At 38.9% G+C, this 25,707-nt stretch overlaps 1 protein-coding gene and 1 pseudogene across 1 annotated transcript in view; both read right to left on the bottom strand.

Annotated features, from left to right (window-relative positions):
* The window catches only part of LRP1B (LDL receptor related protein 1B), a 1,653,255-nt gene that overhangs the window by 60,138 nt on the left and 1,567,410 nt on the right, over positions 1–25,707 (bottom strand). Inside the window, exons 78-83 of the mRNA XM_075529151.1 lie at positions 22,331–22,554; positions 20,571–20,677; positions 12,582–12,698; positions 10,785–10,958; positions 8,788–8,913; positions 2,988–3,152 (exon numbers count right to left, since the gene is read on the bottom strand). Coding sequence (XP_075385266.1) covers positions 2,988–3,152; positions 8,788–8,913; positions 10,785–10,958; positions 12,582–12,698; positions 20,571–20,677; positions 22,331–22,554 — 913 coding nt within the window. The remainder of the gene's footprint in view (positions 1–2,987; positions 3,153–8,787; positions 8,914–10,784; positions 10,959–12,581; positions 12,699–20,570; positions 20,678–22,330; positions 22,555–25,707) is intronic.
* Positions 15,054–20,292, bottom strand: LOC142424755 (large ribosomal subunit protein uL4-like; annotated as a pseudogene).

The raw sequence follows: 25,707 nt of genomic DNA, 5'->3' as shown, positions 1-25,707 counted from the left end.
CTGAGCAACAGTGAACTTTAGGAGTAGAGTAGAATATTAAAATCGTTCCAAATTTAATAACCTTCTTCCTTAATTCTCACTCATCAGTTGTGCAGAAAAATACCCATTCTTTTTCATACACATACCAAAAGCCAAAAGAGCAGACCTAAATTCAAAAGAAAACCTAAAATGGTAAGAATATCCCATCAAGAATAAACACTCAGTATGCTAAGTGATACGTTATAGATATCGCAGTTAATTGTATATATGTATCAATGATGCATTAAAATTGCATTCATGCCCCAAAGGCAATAAGAGCTTTCATACATTACTCTCGATTTTCTGGAATGTAGTTACTGTTAGGTGCCGCCCAGTCTTTTGCACTCTAAGCGCCCCCTGTATGAAAGAACTAAACAAACACCGCCTACTGCTGTGGGACCCTCACGAGTGTCCGAACTAACGGAGAGCGCTTGTTGCAGACATCTCATCAATCCAGCTCGCTGAAGATCTTCTTTCCTTTCACTGACCTTCTATTTTATGAAACATGAGCCTCTTCTCTAAGGATTGCTCCTTCCTGATATCACGTCCACAGTGCATCAGATAAGGCCTCAACTTACTTGCCTTCAAGGACTTTTCTGACTACTTCCTATATGTTGGTATACTCTGAGTTTACAATAGTTTGTCCAAGAAAAGCTTAATCTTAAATATATCCTCCTATGAGAAGATCATGTCATTGAACTACATGGACTCTTGTTGATAAATGTGTCTACCTACTGCATGTTGTAGTACCTTCATATTTGAATAGATGGCTCAGATATCTTATATGTATTGCTCATTATTTAAAAAAATAAAGCTGAATGAGAAAAACATTCATTCCTACATGCTAAATTTTAATTATGCCTCTCAGATGTGTGCTTTTAATTAACTGGTGACATTTTCTTTGTTCAATTATTATAGTTCCATGCAACTGTCATAAACTTAAAAATTTTAATTAAAGCTACCCCAAGCCCCAGTAATATAGTGTCCACATAGGGATTTGCCAAAAGGCTTAACTGTAAGTAAACCAACAATGAATAAATCCATGAATTGCCCACTGGGATTTGTTTAACAAATTAACAGTTGTGTGGAGATAATCAGGTTCTACTGTCTATAATAGCAGCCAATGATTTCATAAAATCACACTTTTAAACGTGAAAATACTTTGTTAATGACTTAATTGAACAGTATATTATTGTTCATTATGAAACACAAAAATACATGACCACTTCACAGGTGAAATTCAAATAATAACTCACTTATATTGATATTTTAAAATATAAAATTTCTTGGACAGATTATCTATGTAAATCAAGACCTGATCATTTCAATGCAAAGAGAAAAGTTGATGTATTGTAAAATTGAAGAATGCAATAAGGTCTGGATAAATAATTTTAAGAAAACATGCAAAGTTTTGCTTTTTCTATGTGCAATTCCGAATCTATGAACAGCATAATAAACTCAATGTTCTATATTGATTTGTTCTGTGAATCCATTACAGACCGAGTAGATTGCTATAATTTCAAATGTCAATCTGTTTATTCTACTTAAATTGTTTCAAAGTTAAGTGAAAATTACTCATCTGGTTATTTTACTATCTTAATGAGAAAATTAGGCAAATAATTGAATAATCAATACTCTAGGCAATTCGTTTGGTCAACAAATTTCTTTCATAAAAGAAATATCTATGTTTCTAAAGTACAATTATATGTCATGTCCATATAGCACACATTAATCCTACATGAACTCTCTTTTGCATTTTCAATCAAGCAGCGAGGGCTGTAATTTCTCCTTTAGTGGGACAAAATATAACACATTGACTAACTCTCCTTGAGGAGAATAGAACTTTTAGATTTCAGTCAACCTTCTGAATACTTTTGGAGAATGCTATTAAATACTTTGAATGCCTGAATTATTAATTAATTATAATTCAAAACTATTTGTAGGCATAAAACTATTGAACTTAAGAAAAGAGTATTAATGTTCAATTAAAATGCAAATCAGAAACCTTTGATTCCTCTGCATTTCATTGAAAAAGTATCTTCAGGTGTCTTTTTTGGTTAGCATTATGCTAAATGCTTCAAAGAATTGCATAAGCAATAGAGGCAATGAGAACTCCCAGTAAGCTAGAAATTAACCATGTATGGAAGAAAAGATCATATGGATTGATTTTCCATTTGACTAACTAAACTTCCATTTACTGTAGTAGATTATCTAATGTCCCTTGCACTGAATAATGGAATTTTCAAATTTGATTTTTATTTTGCATTGCAGTGATTCTTTCCCTATTGGAACATATTTTAAATTTAATAGAAGTCGGTAGGAGAATTTTTTTTTCAATTTTCACTTGCATGTTGGACAGAAAATGTTTGGGGGACATACATAGTACATAAAATAATAAAATTTTCGAGTATATTCTAACATTTAGTAATCTGATATGTTCAAAGCACATGGTGTATCATGTTGTACTTCCAATTGCAGAGTAGGTGTGATTTCCATAGGGAAGTAGGTGCTGTTAAATGAACTAGCACAGTTTATTTTATATTAATAATTAACCTGATTTTCAATAACAATAGACTTTTAGCATTAGGAGAACTATTTTTGTAATAAAAGAAAACATAATATTGAATCAACCATACGGGATTTGGAAAACTAATGCTGTTTAGTTCTTCTGGGCCAAGATTAGAATACCTATAACCATCCAACCCTTAATACACGCTTAAGCGATGTATGCCAATGATCATTACTTATGTTTAAATTTTGTGACTTCAACTTTGACACAGTGAATACAGGAAAAATTGTCATTGGTGTCATCTCAAATTAGTTATTAAATTTAGTTAGTGTTAACTTATTCTTATTTTCTTCATTTAATCAAGAATTACATTTTTAATCTTAAACATTGTCCTATATTTTTCACATATCGGGGAAATTGCATATGGGGTGAATATAAAAAATGACACTCCAACATTTACCCAAAGCAGATGGCATGCATGTGCCCCCATTGTGACAGTAGTTGGTACAGTGATTGACTTCGCATCTTTCTCCAGAGTAGCCAGGCCAGCAGTAGCACCGCGGGTCACTCTTCTCATTGAGCAGGCATCGTCCACCGTTTTCACACGTTAGTTTGCATGAATCGTCTGGTGATACAAGAAATGTCCACGTTAACATTTCATTCAGTGAATAATTGAGGAAGAGTAAGTCAAATAAATAAAAATATGTAACTACGAGGACCTTACTTATTTATGTGAATTCCTAAAGTACTTACTCTTAAGAATGGTATACATGTAGAGACACAGGTTACAGATGTTTAATGGTAATGACAAATCTTTAATAATCTTTTACTTCTCTTTAGAACAAACGCACTATTAGTCACTTTGTACTAGTCAAACTGTTAAATGTCAATATTGGTGAAAACAAAATTAACGCTTTCTTAAATAAACTCTAACAATCATGCAAATATTTTCATGATATTAGCATACACTGTCTATTTTTAAGAGGCAATGATTTTAATTGATACTGAAATAAGTAAGACCTATTTATAATATGTAAGTTGCATTTGTAAGGGCCCTGGTGGTGAAGTGGTTATGTGTTGGGCTGTGATCCACTTGGTTGGCAGTTCAAAGCAACCAGCAGCTCCTAGGGAAGAAATGCAGGGATTTATAATCCCATAAATAGTTACAGTCTCAGAAACTCACAGTGAATAACTATGAATGAACAATGACTCATTGACAGTCTCTGCCCCCCACCGGGTTAATTGTATTTATAATAAAGGAAAATATATGACATACTCTTGGATGATAGTCCTTATAAACAATATACAGACCTTTCAGACTAAAAGTCATTTAGACTTGGTAGAATATAGTGTTAGAGCAGTGTCAGAAATATTTCTACATCTAATATTTGCAACAAATGATCAGCCATGATCTGACTGCTTAATGACATTTTATTTGAGAAGAAGTAAGGAATACTAGAAATGCTGAGATAATGATAAGATAGCTCTCAGAAGGTCTGGGAGGCTGGCCCCAGCACCATAAATTAAGTGGATTCCTGCCCCTCCCCCGAAAAGAATTTGTTCCAAAGGACGACATTGACTCTGCAGCTATGGGAGATGGACATATTTGATCAGAGCACACGGGAGCAGATGAAGGGGCAGGAGGAGAGAGTGGAGCACAGCCTGGCCCACCAGGCCGTGATGATGATGTTCCTGAGTAGAGCAGCCAGTCCACAGAGAGAACAACATGGCTGGCCCCATTATGAGACATGATGCCCCTCAGTGACTAAGGGCGATAGAGGGGACAGCACCGGAGACACAGTGTGGGAATTGCACCTGACCTGATCCCACCACACCGAGGCAAATCACTGGGGGAGTGCAGTGGAACAGCAATGGAATGGAGTGGCAAGGTCCCCAGGGAATGCTGAAAGTGGACTTTGGGGCCAGGGCGTGGTGCCCCAACAAACTGGACTGGAAAACGCTCCTAAGGGCCAGCAAACGATCCCTGAACTAACTACAAGCTTTTCTCTTGTGAACTGTTTTGTTCTGTTCTTTGTCAGTGGTTTGTTTTTGTTGTTTTGTTGTCTGGTTGTATACTGTTGCTTTGTTTTCCTCTGTCTAGTTTTCATGCATGTTAGTGACTCCACAGGTCTGTCTGAATAGGACAGGCTGGATGAACTATCTGGAGAAAAACAACGGGACCGACAGTTCTGGGGGGACTTGGGGTAGAGGGTAGGGGGGGTAAGGAAGTGGTGTTAACAAACCCAGGGACAAGGGAAAAACATGGGACCCCAAATGGTAGAGAAGGGGGAGTGGCAGGCCTGGTGGGAAATGATCAAGGGTAAGGTTGCTTAGAGAAGAGGTATACTCTAGCCCAGGTGGCGATGAAGCATGGTAGTAGGGCAGGAGGAAAGTCAAGGGAGATGGAGGAAAGAGCTAGGAGTCAAAGGGCATTCATGGAGGTCTAGACAAAGACATGTACATGCAAATATACATAGGAGGATGGGGAAATAGATCTATGTGTCTATATTTATAGGTCAAGTATTAAGGTGGCGGAAGGACCTTGGGCCTCTACTCAAACACTCCCTCTATGCATGAATACCTTCTTTTATTAAATTGGAACTCTATGATGCTCACTCTCTCGACACAACGGCTGGAGCCAAAGTGGGTGAACAAGTAAATGTGGTGAAGAAAGCTGATGGTGCCCGGCTATCAAAAGAGATAGTGACTGGGGTCTTAAAGGCTTGAAGATAAACAAGCGGCCATCTAGCTCAGAAGCAACAAAGTCCACATGGAAGAACACACCAGCCTGTGTGATCGAGTGGTCCCAAAGGGATCAGTTACCAGGCATCAAAGAACAAAAAATCATATCATTGACTGCACACCTCCATGATAGGATCGCTGAAGACAAATGAGTGCATAAGCAAATGTGGTGAAGAAAGCTGATGGTGCCCGGTTATCAAAAGAGATAGTGTCTGGGGTCTTAAAGGCTTGAAGGTGAACAAGCGGCCATCTAGCTCAGAAGCAAATAAGCCCACATGGAAGAAGCACACCGGCCAGTGCGATCACGAGGTGCCCAAGGGACCAGGTATAAGGCATCATGCAAAAAAAAAAAAGATATAAGTGTGTGTATGTATGTGTATATATGTGTATATGTATGTGTATATATGTATATATATATCATATTAAATGAAGGGGGAAGTGCAGAGTGGAGACCCAAGGCCCAAGTGTCGACCAATGGAGATCCCCTCATAGAGGGGTTTAGGAGAGGAGATGGGTTAATTAGGTGTGAGGTAGTATCGATGAAGAACACAGCTTTCCCCCAGATCCTGGATGCTTCCTCCCCCCAACTACCATGATCCGAATTCTACCTTGCAAGCCTGGATAGGACAGAGGCTGTACACTGGTACATATGAGGGCTGGAGGCACAGGGAATCCAGGGTGGATGATACCTTCAGGACCAAGGGTGTGAGGGGCGATGCTGGGAGAGTGTAGGGTGAGTGGGTTGGAAAGGGGGAACTGATTACAAGGATCCACATGTGACCTCTTCCCTGGGAGAGGGACAGCAGAGAAGGGGAGAAGGGAGACTCCGGATAGGGCAAGATATGACAAAATAACGATGTATAAATTACCAAGGGCATATGAGGGAGGGGGGAATGGGAGGGAGGGGGAAAAAAAGAGGACCTGATGCAATGGGCTTAAGTGGAGAGCAAATGCCTTGAGAATGATTGGGGCAGGGAATGTATGGATGTGCTTTATACAATTGATATATGTATATGTATGGATTGTGGTAAGAGTTGTATGAGTCCCTAATAAAATGTAAAAGAAGAAAAGAGAAAAAAATGATTAGGGCAAAGACTGTACGGATGTGCTTTATACAATTGATGTATGTATATGTATGAACTGTGAAAATAATTGTATGAGCCCCAATAAATTGTTAAAAAAAAAAAAAAAAAAAGATAGCTCTCAGAAGGTCAGAAAAGGTCCTTGGATTTACCCCCAAAACAAGGGTCAAGCAAAAACTATACTGGCAGGGGGCACATACTACTGAAAGCCAAGGTGCTACTAGGGCTCCCTGTAAATGATTCAGACAACAGAAGACAGAGGCAGAAGACTGCAATAGAGTATTGTAAAAGGTAACTTGGAGCTAAAATTTGAACTGCTGTATGTAAAAAGGAGAAAATATCTTAATTCTTGATTTTCTTATGCTGACAACCAAGTGGGGATCTAGGGCAATATGAACTGGAGAGGTGACTTAGTTGTGGACATACCAAATTGGAGAGACACAGGCAAACACAAGTGGAAATCTCCAGGCAACAGTTGAGCATAGGGGTTAGACTCCCAAGAAAAATCTAGCGTTATATTATGCATGCATAATTTAACACTTAGCAATAGTTCTAACTCATTCAGTCAGGAAAGATTTTTATGGAAGCTGTGAATGTAAATAGGAAAAAGCAAATTTTATGAACATAGTTAGGATTATTAAGAAAGGACTAATCGCAGTCTGTAGTGATACTATATGCATTATGAAACCCATAGCTGTTCAGAAAACTTACATGTCTGAGCATGTGAACGTCTATATTATGTCTCATTGGGCATCAGGAATCTAAAAGTACAACACTGCCTGATGAACAGAAAGTGGAGCTACAGCCTTCCAAAAACTATGGTGATTGTTACATAATGAAAGAGTAGGCTGCTTTTTTCAAAAACTAAATCACCTCCCAGTAGCCAAGCTTCGGCAATTATAATCAACTCTCGGAACGAGCAGGTGAACACTTCCCCAGGAATGAGTAACATTTGAATTTCAAATTTCATACATGAAGATTAAAAATATACAGTGTGCTTATCATTTTTTACAATGGCAGCTAGAAAAAGTCAAGTAATTATAAAGAGCTAAAAAACTTGGCTAGATCAAATGTTAATATCAGGAAAAATGAACGGACTTTTATCTATGTCAATTAATAAGTTGGAAACATCTATTTATATTACTAACTGAAGAGACCCAAGGGTCATGTATGTAGGGGTGAATGTGCGTGTTTCGTTATCCTGCTTAGTTAAATTTAAGATTCTCTTTTAAATGATAAAATTGAACCCTGAGGAAGTTGCAAGCAGACTTGAAATAGGCTGAAATCACTAAATAGTTTAGTATCTGGTAAACGGTTGCCTTTAGATCATCAAGCTACTTTATTTCAAGCATAAAACTACAAAATTTGGAGACTGAATGATGCAAATAACTTGTTTCACTTTCTCACCTAACTGCTGATGCCACTTATTTTAGAAGTCCTATAACTCTACTTTGCATGGCATTATTCTAGATAATGTATGTAGGTCATTTTCAATTCTTCCAAGGATGGGAAATGGGCAATAGATGGGCTACAGAAGAATACAGATGCATTGTGTCCTGATTAAATATAAACTTGCTGTAGAATGCCAGCAGTTACTAAGCAACCTTGCACAAGTAAGTTAGCCTTTCCCTACTTTCGTTTTCTTATCCATTAAAGTAGGTGTGGAGCCAATACATTGTCAATGGTTTCTTGAAAGGATTGCATGAGAAATACCAGACACTTAGAAGTGTATTTTGCTGATAAGCCCTCAAAATATTTTTTTACGTATCATGTATCAGCATTTGAAATGGCATTTCATCTTTCAAAATTTGTTTTTTTAATGTTTACCTTCTAAGTTCCAAACTCTATGAATGAAAGTGAGAGTGAAGAACTCTAAATTAGGATTCATTATACAGATATTCAATATAACCTTGTTGAATGAGTAAATAGATTTTGGTGTTTGGTTTAAATCAATAACAAAATGGCATCCACCCACTAGTTGGGCTGTTAACCACAAGGTCAGCAGTTCAAACTACCAGTGACTCTGTGGGATAAAGATGAGGCTTTCTACTCCTGAAAAGGAATTATAGTCTTGGAAACTCACCCCATCCTATAAGGCTGCTATGATTCAGCATGGACTTTAAGGCAGTGTGTTCAGTTTTTTTTTGGTTTTTGTTTTGGGGGGGCGTTCCTGAGACAATATATCAAAGTATCTTCTGTTCTGTGCAAGACATAACATCTTAAATATATTATTAAATGCATTTTAAGTGCTTGATATTGCTTTGTGAAAATTACAGAATTCCGTCTTCAACTACAAGTGAAGAAATAAACACATGCATTCAAGAGCTATTGATACTAAGCCACTTATATGACTGTGTATGTAAATTTGCTAAGTTTAAAATGTGAGAAGTTATTAAGAATAATATCCTTATTTCCAAAATAATGACATATACCTACCTAGCTCACTGTCATCAGTGCAGGTCCCATTAATCAAATATTTTCCTTCAGGGCACACACAGCTGGCCCCAGAAGGATTCAGCAAACAAAGGAATTCACATGCTAAATCCAAACATGGATTAGGTACTGATTAAAACAAAACAAAAGAAAATAGTTAATATGCATCAGTACAGAAACAACAGATACCCAGTATAAAATTCCATAAGTGAAAGCTTGATTGAGCAATGTTGAAAAGAAAGCATACGGAACTTCTACTGGGAGTATGCATCGTAATGTTACTGTATTCCATGAGCAGAGCTCTGGTAGTCTACCCTGGGTTAGGAGTCGGGCTGCTAAGCACAAGACCAACAGTTTGAAATCACCAGCCACTCTCTGCAGGAGAAAGAAGAGGCTTTCCGCTCTGGTACCGATTTTCAGCCTCAGAATCCACAGGGGCAGGCGGACTCTGTCCCTATTGACTCCATGCCAGTGAGCATATGCCCTAAGAGACAGAGATAAGCTATCTCCTCATCTTCATCAGTCTTAATTTGCACGTTACATAGCAGATAATGAAGCGCTCAAGTCTTCACTTTGTCCATCTTCCATGGAATGACTATTTCTTTGGCAAGAAAGCTGGTCTGAGTTTCCAAAGTGCAGCCTTGGTGGTGATTAGCAGTAGAGTTCATGCAGATCCTGGACAATCCTACTCACATCTGTGTGGTTGTTTGTTTGTTTAAGAGAGTGTTCTAAAATAAGCCCCCTCTGCTGTTTATAAAGGATTCCATGGCCACCCGCCTATCAATTCATAAGAACGAAACCCAATGCTGGAGAAGTGCTTTGTAGGGCCTAAGGACTTATTTTCACTGCTATGCATGGCAGGTGAAATGGTAGAAAGGAAAGCTCTTGAAAAGCATTCCATTTGATTGGTTTCATTTGTTAAAGTCTTAAATTAAGTCATCCCATCTGATAGAAGCATATTGATGTTTACTATATCAGACCCAGTGGACATTTTTTTTAAAAAACCACTAAGTTGAAAGTAATGGCATTAGTACATCGGATCATTGAAATAGAGCAGCAAACATTCAGATACAATTTGGGAATGAGCTTATGGAACACATTTTGTTTTAATCACTTTTGAGAATGAATTTTAATAAATATCACCTGTTATTTTATTATATTATTGCATAAATAAGGCACAATCTCTTTTTATATACCATAAGGATGACCATAAGAACTCCTGATCAATATCGACTCGTCAGCCTTTCTCGGGAGACAGAGACAGATTCGCAAAGCCTTGGCACCTGGGTAGGGTTGAACTGAACTTGACAGTAGTAGGTTGGGTTTTAGTTTGGGTTCTGCTTTCATGGTGCTGTTTCTTAAAGGGCTAGCTTAGATTCAATGAAATGATTAGGATTTCAGCCCATCTCCCTTGTTTCTTTCTTCTTTTTTTTTTTTTTGTTAATTTGCACATGAATTTTTTTGATGGTGGTAAATAAATGTTTCAAGAAAGTACCTTTGACTTTTTGCCTATTGCTTTACATAATGGTAAGACACAACAATAAGTTGTTTTAAAAAATAGATCAGAGAAAGAATTCCTCTTAAAAAAACTCTCTTTTCGTACATGTTAATCCTACTACAGGTATTTTGTTCTCGGTACCAAGAGCAAAAGTGGTAAAGACTCTGTTCCTTGTTTCTTGCATTGTAGAAACTCACAGTAGTATTTTATATGTGTATAATGGAATTTACACATACAAAACTCTAAGATACATAGCAAATGTTGAAATTTCCAGTAATTATAATGACAGAATTAAAATTTTTGCATCACCTAAACCTTGATTTTGATAAATTACCAAGTTTGGTGAGATTAAATTTGAAACTTAACTTACTGGGGTCAAGGTGTTTAAGTATTTAAGATATTTCTAAAATGTTATTTTGAAAGTTTTAAGGAATAAAATTTATATGTAGCTATAACTTTATATTTTATAATATTTCATAACTTGATAAAATATCATACTTACAGTTTACTTGTTTATAGCGATGAGATATCAAAGCCCCTTTTGTTTTATCAACATCTAAAGCAAGGTACTCTATTGAACCATGACCAAATTTCTGTACTCGAAATACACCGTTTTTAGGTCCTGCTCCATATATGTAATCTTCAAAGATATCAATTCTATGTGGATGGAATAAGCCTAGAATTTCAAAAGGAGGTATTATAAAAGTTACAGTATATATATGTAAGAGTTAAGAAAATTATGTAAGTTTAACCAAGATAATACAGAAAGTTTTGTGATTGTTCCCTTAATTTTAAAAAAGGAACTTCAGAATTAGTGTCTTTTTAAAAATAATAACTATAAAATTGTTTGAAGTAATTTATTCATAATAGATATATGTGTAACATTAAGTATCTCTCCCAGAATATACCAAATATTCCCATCATCAATGTAATCATCATCATCATGAAGTATTGCTAGGGGACTATTAGATACAGAATAATCTTTTCTGCTGTATAGTTTAGAAACTACAAACAATTGAAAAAAATCTCTGTGCCAATCACAAGGAGCACAGAAGAACAAAACAAAACAGTTTACAAACTCTGTTTGCATTCTGGATTGAATTGACATTTAAATTGCATTACCGGCCTGACAGATTTATGAAGTAATCATGAATTGGTCTTAAAAAATAAATCCTAGAAAACATTTGTCAATACTATTGTCTTTTTTCAAAATGTAAAAAGAAAACAAACTGATGAATGGCAATTATACCTCTGACTAATGTGACTTAAAAAATAGTGATCATAATTTATCATATTCCATGATTATTTTCAAGAGATTACAAAGGAAGAAAATAATCATTTGTATTAAAATATATAACAAAAATGAAATTATATTTTAATAATTATCTACAAATTAGAAAACATAAAACACTTTTTAAGTTTATTGATTGCTCATCAAAGTTTCTTGATAGGAAAATGTACACTTAAGCTGAAACAGGTCAACTATAATTAATGACAAGAGTTTGGATTTCCAGTTCCCAAGGATTATTGATACTCTAGAACACACTAGACAAAGCACAATGAACAGTTCAATGTCATCATTTTCTTTCCACCTCTATGCTTTTGTGAAAAATAATTGGAGTTATATTCAATACAGAGGGTATAAATACAAAGACTTGAAGAACACATTTTTAAATAATCTGCTGCAAATATAAGAAGGGGGGCAAAGAACAAGCAGGATAAAAACAGGATTCATTAGAGAGAACAGAGTCAGGCAAACAGCTTGTGAAAGGAGTCAGGACATAGAGAGGAAACATAAGCCAATGGGAAGCAGACGTGCAGAGACAGCAAGGGGGCAGGAAAAAGAGCACAGGTATACCTGGAGGTTACGAGTGATGCAAATTGTGCTTTTCCCACGTGGTAGGGTGTCCCTACAAGCCCTATCATAATAATATCCTACTGGCTATCACTGCAGCTTGAAATAAAAATCTGTTTCTATGACATTAATCATGACTACATGAGTGGTCTCCTCTGAAAGAAAGAACCACAGAAGCCACAGAATAAAGCTACTTTTATCAATCTTGGCAGCAATGGACCTTATTCATCCTAAAGGACTTCCATTCTGGCCTCTTTTCCACTTAGAATGGACTTTTTTTTTTTTTTAGAATGGACATTTTAATCCAAAGTGAGATCTAAAAGTTGACAGGCACATTTTGAGAGATCCAGAAAAAGGTTTGTGTTTCTAAAGCTCCCATACATGTTTTTATGTTCTATCATTTACTACTCCGATAGGATTTGAGAACAAAAGCACTGCACCAACCTTGTTTGCTGCTGACAGAGACGACTGAATCTGAGCCGTCATACCGAACACTGCCAATCAGAGACAGCTCGAAATCAGCCCAGTAGATGCGATCACTAAACTGATCCACGGTCAGACCTGCAAAATCAACATGCATGGACAAACGTGAAAACCAATCCTTTCACAGAAGGGTGTGTTGAGAGTTCATAGACATGTTTAGCAAGATATAAGAGAATTTCACTTTGCATAGAGAAAAATAAAGCTGTATTCGTTGTCTTCCTCGCATACTCTGCTTTTTATAGCTATTGTTCTATCATGTATCACTGGTAGCACAATGATTAAACTACTAACCAAATCCTTGCAGGTTTGAGCTCATCAGTTTGGGACGGAAAGGCATGGCTCTTTCAATCAGCGTGATTGCGGCTGTTGTTTCCAGGTGTCGGAAATGACTTGCAATGACTCCGTAAACTGAAGGAAAGTCTGCCATGCCTTGCACCATCAGTGCAATAACCACGGTTTGAATCCATTTTTGCAGCAGCCACTGTGTCAGTCCACCTGGTTTATGGTCTCCCTCTTTTTTCCCTGATGCTCTTTCCCAAGCAATGATGTCCTGTCCAGGAGATGGTCCCTCTTGGTAACATGTCCACAGTACACGAGTCTCATACCAGTCCCCCTTCTGACTTGAAGTGGTCTCTCTCTTCGAAGACAGGTTTGCTTCTTCTACTGGCAGTCTATTGTGTATTCAATATTCTTTGCCAACCCCATAAGTTGAATGCATCGATTCTCCTTTAGTCTTCCTTATTCGTGGTCAAGCTTTCATATATATTTAAAGTAACTGAAAATACCATCCGAGAATTTTCATCCTCAAACCGCCATGTTCACTCAGACACTTTATTGTCCCCATGGCCACCATGAACCAGCAGTCTGTTTCTTTCAATATGAAAACCTTTAACTTGATTTTCACTTTTACAGTAGTGCTCTCATACCATAGTTGTCTTTATATAACTGACTAACTTGTCTAAACATAATAGCTTCCAAATCCATCTATGTCATGGGGTGTTCAACAGCCTCATTCTTCTTCTCTCGTTTGTATGTACCAGTGTGCATTTGTCCATTCCTTCACCCCCTGGCATTCAGGTTATTTCATTTTCTTGCTATTGTGAATGGGTGTACATCGCATATAGCTGTTCAGGCTTATTTGCTGAGTGGAGAGATTGCTGCGTCATGCTCTCACACGGGTTTTCCACAGTGGTGGTACAGTTTCACCGTCGCACCTGGGACCAATCTCTCCACAGCCTCTCCAGCACTTGCTATTTTCCAATCTTCTCAACTTTGCTATCAATGTCAGTGTAAGGTAGTATCTTATCTTTGTTTTGATTCCCACCTCTTAACTGAATAAAGATCATGAGCATTTATGCATATATCTGTGGGCCATATGGAAGTCATTTTTTCCTGAACTGCCTAGACATGTCATCTGCACATTTAAAAAATTGGATTATTCTCATTTTTCTTGTTGAGCATTGGTTTATGTATCCAAATACACGGTATTTTGTAGCAGATTTGCTCAGTGCAATAATTAGTGTCTTGGCAGCTGCTTTCATGAGCATTGATTGTGGGTCCAAGCAAATGGAAATCCTTGATGGTTTCCATCTTTTCTCCATCGATCATGATGTCCTCTATTGTTACAAGGTGTGGATTTCTGTTTCCTTTTCATGGAGTCAGAATCCACACTGAAGGCCGTATCATCATCAGTAAATGCGTCACGTCCACTGGGCTTTCAGCAAGCAAAGCTCTGTGAGCTGCGTTTCACACAGGGTGTTAATGAATGTACCTCTGATCCTGCGGTCATGTGATGCATATCATCTAGTTTCTGGTTTTATTTGCTCAGCATACAGATCGATACGCAGGTTGGGAAGATATTGGTCTCTTGCACACCTTTCTTGATTGTAAACCTTGGGAGTTCTCCAGATTAGCTGTCCTCTGCAGCTCTAAAGCTGTGACATCTATTACTTTGAGTCAGAACCCACTCCGAGGAAATGGGTTTGTGCATTTTATCTATTAGGTTTTGTATTATAGTTCACTTTTTATCTTTATACTATAGAATTGAGATGTATATCATATTATTGTGCTTTACTGTTCCCTTCCTGGTTTATTTTGATAACTTGAAGGGTTATGAGAACTCTATCAAGAAGATGTGTGTTTGTATCAAATATTGGTAATGAACACAATATTTCAAACTTTTTCCTAATGTCATTGTACACATACTAGACCTCTGTATGATAAATAGAACATTGACATAATTCAAAGTTGTGTAATTTCCTTCATTGCAATATTCATTTAATTGTGGTTGCCTGGTACCTAGCCTGCAGTATCTCTGAGGACAATTTATCCACAGAATGACTTCATTTTTAATATATTATTTAAAATAACTCAACAACATAGACATATACATATATATATTTGTTTGGCACTGCTCTTCAATCAGGTCTTTATTCAAAATAAGATGTCCAAAAAGACAAGTTGCATGGAATACAATGGAAGGGTTGACGCAGCAGGCTTCTTTTTGTCTGTGGCAGGTTTCCTGTTATGTGCAGCCTTTTCCCCACCTGACTTCTTTGGCTTCTTCATGACAGCTGCTTCCTTGGCGCCTTTCTTCTTCACCCAGGCTTCTTGTTGGAAACTCCCTGCTCATCTGAATTGACCTAGGCCGCCCTCAACTTGTGATTCCCTGCCAGCCTAAGAATGGTGTTCCTGCTGCAGACGGCCTTGGCATATGAATTGAGCTTCAACATGATTCTCATGTTTTTAGTGGGCTCTTCTTCAGGACTCCACAAAGAATTTTCTTGTGTGGCGCCCAGAGGGCTTTTGGGATCTCAGGGCTTTTCAAGACTCTGCTGCCAAGTTCTGTGTTGATCACCCTGTGCGAGGGGGGGTGGGGTGGGGGGTGGGAGGTAGTTACTCTTCAGAGAGCCATACTGCTCATCCAAGCTGCAAATGCACCTTCAGTCCAATGCAGAAACGTCCCCAAGACATGTTCCCTTTGCTGAGATTGAGCAGAGTAATTCCAGAGATGTTCCTGAAGGCCTTCATGATAGCGTGGTCTTCGTTGTAAATGAAGCACTGTCCCCTGGCCGCATCCGTCGACAGGCTCTCATTTTGCCCTTGCTGGTTTGTTGTGCCTCGTTTCTAAGGCAGTCAGGACCACGCCCCGCACCGAACGGGTCTAATGAGAAGCTTTATTAAAAGCAGGCGATCGGTTGTCAGCTATTGCTGAAATTCTCTCAGCCGGAGCCGACTCAAATTCCAATTTATAAAACAGCAACTCGCAAGCGGGGGTGGGGTTGGGTGGGGGGGATGACTTTTGCAGACACTGACGAGGGGGCTGGGGGGATGTTGCAAACTAGGGAACTTCTCACCGGTATTCGTATGCGTGTGTGAGCAGCCGCCAACATTTTGAATCCTGCGACTCTGGGCTGGAAAAATAATTGCGGAAATAGAAAGCATAAACGATGGAAAACCCCAGAAGGATGAGTGAGCTGGTAAGCCAATGAGCCTTAGGGTACTCCGGCCTCTCATTTACTCAGAGCTGCTCGGTATCCTTCCAGGCCTTGCGTTTCTTAAGAAGCAAAGCCACCTCCTTGGTCTTCTTGCAGCCTCTACTTTGTCTTCCACTCTCAAAGGAGGTTCAAGAACTTCCTCAGGATGATGACCTTTAGACGTTAGCAGCACAGGTGAGGCAGAGGCAATGAGGCAGAGGCAGCGACTTCAGAGTAGACAGCACGGCGCCCTGAGTGGGTTTACTGCCAACGGCGCCAGGTAGTGGTTGGTGCGAACAAGCGACCTCAGGACACCTATTTCCAAACGCGCCTTGGCCCCAATAGTGTGTCCACCCGCCACCCAACTCAGGGCATTCTCGCCACGTCTCGACCCGGGTTCGGCACGGTCTGATGAGCCGCCAATTCCCTGACAGCTCTTTTTCTCGGCAGGTTGGTGTGAGCAAAATTCACGATATCCGGTCGGAGGGGCGCCTTGAACGCAACTGGCGACGGTAACATTTTTGTCAGCTGATTCACCCTTTTCGGAGTCCACTGATAGCAGAGAGATGGCCATACTCCTCTCCACGGGGCGGCTCTCACAGGCAAAGGCCAAAAATAAGGGATCTTTTTGATCCTGTCATGAAAACACAGTTCTCAAAATATAACAGGATCATGGGTTAAATCACTTAGATTCATTCTTAATGATATCGTGTGAAGCACAGCCACTTTGTAGGACGGGGTGGCCTTGATCTCGGGGTTTCCAAAGCTGAAAATCTTTAGGGAAGCAGACTGACTGATGTGTCTTTTCCCACAGAGCAGTTGGTGGGTTCCACCGGCAACCTTTTGCTGGACTACTTAGTGCTCAACACTGGGCCTCAGGGCTCCTTACATCACAGGGACCACCGATATTCAGATGTAACAGCCGCAGCTCTGGTTACTTTTATCTTGTTGTTACTTGGCCTACATTGTTATAAGTCACCTGTATGTAGGCTGACCTTTAAGTTAACTAAATATTGATATTTAGATTTGCAATAAAATGTAGAAAATTATGTAAGCTTTTATTGGCCTTAAAACTTTTTTTTTTTTGGCTTTACTGCATTCATTAATTTGAAACTGCTTGTTCACATTGTCAGAGAGACCTGGGTAAGTGTCAGGCTGCTCTCTACCAGCTGCCGCTTGCGAGAAAGCGGGGTCTTTCCATCCTGTGAACAGTTCCAGTCAGGGAAACGCACAGGGGCAGTTCTCCCCTGTCCTGCAGGGTCGCTATGACTCGACAGCAGTGAATGTCTTCATTGAGATTGGTCAAAAACATCTTCAAGACATAAACCAAAAAAACCCCCAACATCAACAAACCCACTGCCATGTAGTTGTTTCTGACTCATAGTGAGCCTACAAGATATCAAAAGGTATGTCTCTCTTCAATATGGAAGAGAAAGTCTATTCCATAATAAATCTCCATTGAGTAACCTTAATTTGTGTGCAGGTAAATCAGATAATCATTGCTATTGATGTTTTGGGGTGCTATCCAGTAGATTTGGGCTCACATAGACCTCAAGTGACAGAGAAGAGAACTGCTCCATAGAGTTTCCATCGATGTACTCGTGACGGATCTCACGGACAGTGAGTCTGAATGACCAAACTTCAGTAGCATCAGCTGAACACTGTCTGCAGACTCAGGGTTCACATGACCAATTTTGAAAGTACAATGCAATTAAAAGATAAAGACGAAAGAGCTTTCCTAACTAGATCTCCCAAGCCGGATCCCATAGAGATCTCTTAATTAGGTCCTTCGCTTCACTGGCAAGGCCATTTGAGCTTGTGCTAATTTTATTCATTTGCATATGGACCAAAACTTGACAATCAGACTGGAAAGAGCTATCAAAACCATAACAATTCTTCAATTAAATAGGAAACAAAATGATTAATCTTATAAGCATATAAATATGGTCTTAACTGAAATAAAAGTAAATACAAATATTATTCTCAAGTATATTATAGAGACGTGATGTACCCAAATTGCCTCAGGCAATGACTTAACGATTTTAAAAGTTCTGTCCCATGTTTTACTTGATTGTGCTGAGTGATTCATTTGGTAGTTAGAATTGTTTTAATATCTCTGTTTTTGTTTATGTAGCCATAATATAAAGCAATTTCCGGTTGCTGGCATTACACACCAAAGCAGTATGGACAAAGGGTGGAAAAAACTTCTTTTCTTACACCAACATAACAGGATAGACAAGTACAGTTGTCCCCAACAATATGGGTGCTTACAAGGAAACAGGATACAGTTTGTAATCATGAGAAAGAAGCCAATGGGTGTCTACACCAAGTTAATAACATTGTTTCTTTGAATTCAGCAGCAGTGCTAGTTCTCTGAAGTGCCAGACAGTGCAGGGCTAGTCTAAGACATACACATTTTGATCAGCTCTGATCACATACTACACTATCAAATAGAATTATATCTAGATAAAAATTATATAACAAAGTTTTCAGATAAGTGTGCTTTATATTCCAAAAGATCCAAAAATCAATGATTTTGATTTTTCCTTAAACCCTTTAATAAAAAAGATAGCCTTTTAAATTAAAAACTTAATAAAGGAATCAAATAACCTTTTCTGTTACCGAGATGCGAGTCAATTTTATGAAGAAAAAGTTTGTGTCTATCTTTAAAATATCATGTCTCCTTTTTTTGTCTTTAATAAAGAACTAATAAAATCCTAAAAAAAGAAAATCTCCAGGCACTAATTCTTATCAAAACAGAGAATGATGAGTATTTGGGATCAAGTCAAAAGAAGAGCAGAAAGTTTTAAAAGAGAATGCCCCACATGTTCCAGTAAAGCACAAGAGTCAGGATTGCTAAGATTTACCAAGGTGACAGGCACAGGCTCACAATGGTTTAGTTGTTCACTGCTTTGGCAAATGGGACAGGGCCACCACCTTCCGCATGTCCAGGCCCTGGTAAACCATGCTGATGGCTCAACCTGCAGAGCTGATGAAACAGCAGCTGGCCTGGCCTGTCTTTCCACCCGAGATAAATCCACCACTTTGCCTCCTGCTCCCTGGCAAAAGCTGCAGTCTGCAAACATGTCAGTCATTTCATGATCCCAACTTTGTCCTCCCTCCTGTCTGGGAACAGATTGGCTGATATGTCCATGTTTCTTTGTATGCCCTCAAATAACCGTAAAACTGTCCCTTTGTGTATTCCCGTCATGTGTGCAGACTGCATGCAGGAAGTCTATTTAAACCTGCCTGCAAGGAAGTTCCCGGCTCTGGAGTGACTATTCAGGTCCCCTGAACCTCAACTGCGTCTTTCCGTTTCTGTAGGTTTTCTCTCTGTAGATCGTGCCTTCTCAAATCAGTTTGATTTGTAAGTTAAGAGCTAACTCTCTATTATCTTTCAGTGGTGTAGGACAATGGAACTGAGCGTGGTATCATGGGAAAGCTAACAGCTTTAGCTTTCGTCCTTGAAGAGATTGGTTTGACCATCCAAACTTGTGGTGAGCAACTCAAACCCTAGGCCCCAATGATACCAAGACCACTATTCATTTGTAGGGGGTTTTGAATTTCACTTATGTTTTCAAGGATTTTGAATTTTGTGAACATCTTTGCACTATTTTCCCTATTTCTACTACATTCTGAAGTGAGAAAAACGGAGACAACAATATATTTGAGAAATGGCCAGAGTACAAATATAATATTTAATATGAAATATTTCAAGACAGTAATCAAATAAAATCTATGTTTTCAAAAGCAGAGAGAAATATATATTATATTAAAATATATCCAAGATATTTCATTCATCAGCAAATGTACACTACCTAGTCATGATTTAAAACAAGAAGAGTTACACAAAGGAGCCCTGATTGTACAATGATTTAAAGTGCTATGAACTAGAATCTACTTTCAAAATCTATGCACTTGATTGGCTGAGCTTGGGTCCAGTTTCCACACGTAGAACATTAATAACTAATGGCTGAGGGACTACACAATATGAGTTCAGGTGTGGCCTGCTCAGAGTACAGGATGGGCAGGCGATTGAAGCCATTTGGAGAACTGTGAATGAAAAGGTATGGAAACATCAAATACATCTTTCATAAAAAGAGTCTATACTTTCCCAGCACATGGACTCTCATCTTACAGGAAAAATGCTAGCCCTCCTACCACAAACATACCTTTGTAAACATAGCCTCACGCATTGCTACAAATTGTCACAATTTTAAACATGTGAAATTCTGTTAATAGCCTTTCAACCTCAGCAATTTTCAAAATATCCCACAATATAACTGGCAACATGGCAGAGGCCTGAGTTTCAAGTTGGGAAAATAAAATGTTAAAATTGATAACTTTTCAATATGTTATACACTATGTCGTTGTTTATGGAAATGATTGTATTGTCCAAGAACAAAAGCAGAGTCATGAGATTGATAATCTCAGCATCCTGCTCATTTCAGAGCAGGCCAGCAACACATCATACCTGTGGGTCTCTGTAAGTTCTTTTGTACTAAAATTCTTCTCAGAGTCCCATCCATAGCTGCTTCTTCTATGTGAGAGTGATCTCCAACGACAGTCCAGTACATCATCCTGAAGAAAACAGGTCAAAGATGTTGGTCTGTTCATAAGGGTTACAGTCTCAAACTCACAAGAACGCTTCCATCCCGTGCTGTAGGCTTGCCGTGAGTCAGAATGGACTCCAAGGCCATGAGTTGTGAGGGTTTTTCCCTAGACTACTGGCATCAGAGAAGAGTGCCTCAGAGCACAAGTCCTGGACAGAACTTTAAACGCAAAGTATGATAGAAGGACCCAGGCCTTTGTGGGAAACTGAGGACCTACTCCCAACACTGGTGGCCACAGGGCTTGGCGCACCAGCACTTGTGTGAGGCACGGCACATTTCCACAGCCCCCAGACAAGGGATAGCATCCAAGCACACATATTCCAAGAAGGATGTTTGTGTGACATATACCCTCCATTAAAGTGCTAATATAAAGCTGTCTCCTACAGGTGTCTGGCTGTTAGAGGATGCTCCTCTTTAAGAGCAGTCAGCATCTTTTGTCCCTCCTTCTTAAGGAGTGATTCACACATTTGTCTCTTAACTACCTGGCACTTACTGTGAACTGTTTCCCTAGAGAGCTCAGGCATCCAAGATTAACACATTGCCCATGTTATGGTGTGTGTATTAACAAGAGGCTTGCAGGCCTCATGATTATAAAACCCCATTGTTAAATAAACTCAACCCTACTTCTCTGAATAAGGTAGAGGACTCCCCTGTGTTTCTCCTTCTGTTCTCTCTTTCTTCCATAATTGTCCAATTGCTCAGGACCCCATTCCATGGAATTGGAATTTAAAGAAATTCTATACTTTGACCACTGAATTTTAACTACTGCTTAAAGTTTATTTCTTAAGATAAACAACTAATACTTTAGGTAAACAATAGTTTATTATTGAATACACAAAATTCAATTTTTGAAATTCCATTAAACTATAGAAGAAAAATATTTCTACCATATGAAAGTATCCACAGGTTGTAGCAGAACATTCCTTCTATTCTGAATGTTACATCAAATAAAAATGTCCTTTTTGTTTTTTAGAGATAATTACTTTATTAAACAGAAATCATTCTTTCTTTAGAAGAAAGCACACTGCATAAGTGCAATAAACAAAGAAACTTTTTGGTGGGGGGTTGTATTTTACTCAATGGAACTCGATGGAAAACAAGGAATAGTTTTTCTTTTAAACATTTTCTTCCTTTGTGATCATTGCTTATATTTTATTGCTTTATGCAAAAGTAAAACCATTTTTGCATCACATTTGCTTACATGCATATTTTATTCTTTATTACCAACTATCCAAAATATCAATATTTTACATGTTTATCATTTTACATGTTTATCAATATGGTTATTTTACATTTTTATGTTTATCAATATGGTTATGATCTTGAAAATGCAATCTTAAATTTCAAATAGTGGCAAGGTATTCATCACATCCGTTTTAATAGTTTCAAGCAGGCACACACACCCATCCACTCTCACAGGTAATACAGCCAACTATCTGGTAAAAGTTAAAAATAGACCACCATTTTAAGTAAGACAGACATGCTTTTATACAGAACACAAGATACAATGAGTTTTAGAAACATTGTGGCTATGTGTTGAAATGTATTAAAGAAAAAACAGCCATGCATATATGGATGGATACTCCTCTCAAAAAATATAAATATCAAGCCATTAACTTACCCTCTTTTAGGATTAACAGCAATAGCATAGGGTTCTCCAGCCATGTTTGTTAAAAGTCGGGTACAGTTGGGGCCATTCAGCTGTCCCACATTGATGGAATACCTCAGGCTCGTCCAGTGAGTTGTGTAGTAACTGAACCAGTGCATTCTAGAATGATCGGTCCAGTAAATATTTCCAGCAACCCAGTCAACTGCAATGTCCCTGGGTCGTTTAAATTCAGGGCACTAAAAGGAAAGAAAATGTTAAAAGCCAAATTAATGAAGGTTTTTGTGTGAACATAATGATATTTGAAAAGAAACATACTCTATGAATGTAGGCAGATGTTACTTATTATTTAGAATACCTAAAACATGCATACCTTAATTTAGTCTTGTTCCTTGTGGATGAATAACGTCACAGCTCTTACAAATACAGCTCACTGGAATTGTTCTTAAAAATTCCCCTGCTAGGATACTGCCAGAACTCCAGACCTCTCCTAATTAATGTTCCCCTGAGAAGAATGTCCTGCTAATCTACTTCTGGGAATTTAGACATTGCATTAGTTTCAACTTCTACTTCTTCTTTTTAAATACTTTTATTGGGGGCTCTTACATCTCATATCAGAATCCATCCATTCATCTAGTGTGTCAGTGTTTCAACTTCTAAGCACTGTTTTCAGGAACCTAATGTTTACAGGTGGAAGCCCCAAGTCCATACCTATGTTTCCATATAAATCAGTCTCCTTTAAATTCCTTCTATTAACAGATCATGAAGAGGGTTGCTCGGGGCAGAATGCATTAAGACTGTGATGGCTTGTTGTCACTACCCCGCCTTCCAGGAAGAATCAGCATAGCCTTGGGGACATGCCTGGGTGTGCCTTTAACGGGAATTGTGCTAGAATCTCTTGGTCAGAAGGATCTGACTCTTGATCAGAGGGACCTGAATATAAGATACTTGTCCAATCATGGTGCTGCTACTGCTTCCGTGCCCTATCTGTAAATGTGATGTATTAATCTGCCATCAATTGCATTTTTAGGATAGTTATCATTTCCCTCCCAAGTCCTTTTTAACTGTTCAATTATATGGAAAACATTAGATTTAGAAGCCATTACAAGCCTATACTAATGGTCTCTCACATCCAGATACGAGGGCTTTGTCTTGTCTTTTCCTGTTTAAGATATATGTTCTCCTTAAATTATATTTGATATTTGGGGTTTTCTCTACCCTAAAACACTCTTCAAAACATTGTTCTACTCAGATACACCTGAGGTCACCGTGGATTCTCACTGCCTGGAAATGGTTGGATTCGTTAGATTTACTGTACACATGTGTTTCATTAGATACAGCTATAAGTATTTTTCAGAGTTTGTTCCAATATATTATCTCTTCAGTTATGTAACTAAGTCCAAGTTGCTCTGTATCTTCTCATCATGTGAATTAAATTATACATATATACAGGTGATAGATAGCCAGACAGGAACAGGGGAGTGTATCTCCCATGCCTGCAAACGCCAACTACAAGACGATGGGAAGAAAAAAAGTCAGGCAACAATTAGCCACCCATAAAGACCTTAACAGGGCATGCTCCAATTCTGCACCTCCCTTGGCCCCACCAGCCAGGTGGGCATTACATCTGGGCAATCCAAACTAGGCCCTGGCTCCTAATCCCATTCATGTGGGCTAAACTCAGCCAATGGGGTCCACCAAAACCTCCCACACCTCTCCAGCCAGAGGTTTGAAATTTCCTGGCAGCGGGATGGCCGCCTCTCTGACCGGCTCCTGGTCAGTGGCAGCCAGAGAGGATTCCCTCCTCTCTCTGACCCTGTTCCTGGGCCGCACAGCTACACTGCGGTCTCTATGGCTTCTGTTCACCACCTGTCGGCGAGCAGTCCCACAAGGCCGCCTGTGTTCATTTGGAGCCCCAGCGCGGCTTATGCGTGGTTTGGCATGCTTCCCTGAAATAGCGTGTTCTCTTATTTTTTTTAGCATGTGCTACTCTTTTGAGACTGTAAAACCTGAAACTTCTCCCATCCTTCAAAAAAACCCCACTTGGATTACAAACCAAGCTTCGGAGTGAATTCTTTCTTGTGTGAAACGAAGAACTGGGGTATTGCCCACTCGGGAAACCTAGCTCAGGGAGTAGCTGGGGGGACAGTGAATTATTTAATGTGGTTCTTCTAGGCAAACACTCTAACTCCCACCAAATCACCTCTTCCTGTATAGGTCTGCTAAGAAGGCGAGGGGAGCTACTGAGAGAATTTGCCTGTAATTATGAAGAGAACTCCTTGCAATGCCACACAGATGCTTATAAAATGATCCCTCTAAGAAGCGGGGCGTGGGAACTTATTGCCAGCAAAGCTAGGAATGTCGCTTCTCCTCTGGACTGGAGATCTATGTGCAGTGACCCTTCTGCATCCAAAAGACAGCTAAGAATAGTCATCTTTTGAGAAATATTATAGCGGCATCCATTTATATTACATCAGAGAAGTTGGATTTTATACTAAATACACAATTTTACTGAATTATGTTGAGATGTTGATTGTCCATTTTTCGCTATAGGTGCCATCGTGTCAGTGCCCATCAATAGCCCCCGATGCACAAAAGAACAAAGCACTGCCCCCTCCTCCTAACTGATCTTATGCTTGAGCCCATGGCCGTAACCATGGTGTCAGTTCACCTCCTGGAAGGTCTTCCTCCACTTTACCAAGCATGATGTCCTTCTCCAGGGATTTGTCTCTCCCAACAAAAAGTCTAAAGTATATAAGATGAAGTTTGGTCATCTTCACCTTTCAGGACTACTCTAACTTTACTTTGTTAAGACAGATTGATTTGTCCTTTTAGCAGTCCAAGGTATTTTCAATATTCCTCCCCAGCACCACAATTCAAAGACATCAGTCCTTCTTTGATCTTCCCTATTCCATGTCCAATTTTCACAAGCATATGAAGCAATAGAAAATACCATGACTTGGGTCAGGCAAATGTGACCCTAATCCTAAAGCAATACCCAAGCTTTGAAGCACTCTAAAGAAGTCCACTGCAACTCAAATTTTGCTCTTCATTGCTGTATCCATGATCATTGATTGTGAACCCAAGTAAGACAAAATCCTTGATAACATCAATCTTTTCTGTGTATATCATGATGCTACCTAGTGCTCCAATTGTGGAGAACTTGGTTTTCTTTACATTGAGTTGCCATCAATACAGAAGGCTGCAATCTGTGATCTTCATCAAGTGTTTCATGACCTCCTCACTGTCAGCAAGCAAGGTGTGTCAGCTACCTATTGCAAGTTGTTAATAAGATTTTCTCTAATCCTGATGCTACATTCTACTTCATATAAGTCAGTTCCTCTGGTTATTTGCTCCACATAGAAATGGACCAAGTATAGTGTGATGATACA

This window comes from Tenrec ecaudatus, chromosome 13, assembly GCF_050624435.1.
Source record: "Tenrec ecaudatus isolate mTenEca1 chromosome 13, mTenEca1.hap1, whole genome shotgun sequence".
NCBI lineage: Eukaryota > Metazoa > Chordata > Mammalia > Afrosoricida > Tenrecidae > Tenrec > Tenrec ecaudatus.
The sequence above is the reverse complement of the archived record's forward strand: the minus strand, read 5'-3'. Positions and strand labels throughout refer to the sequence as shown.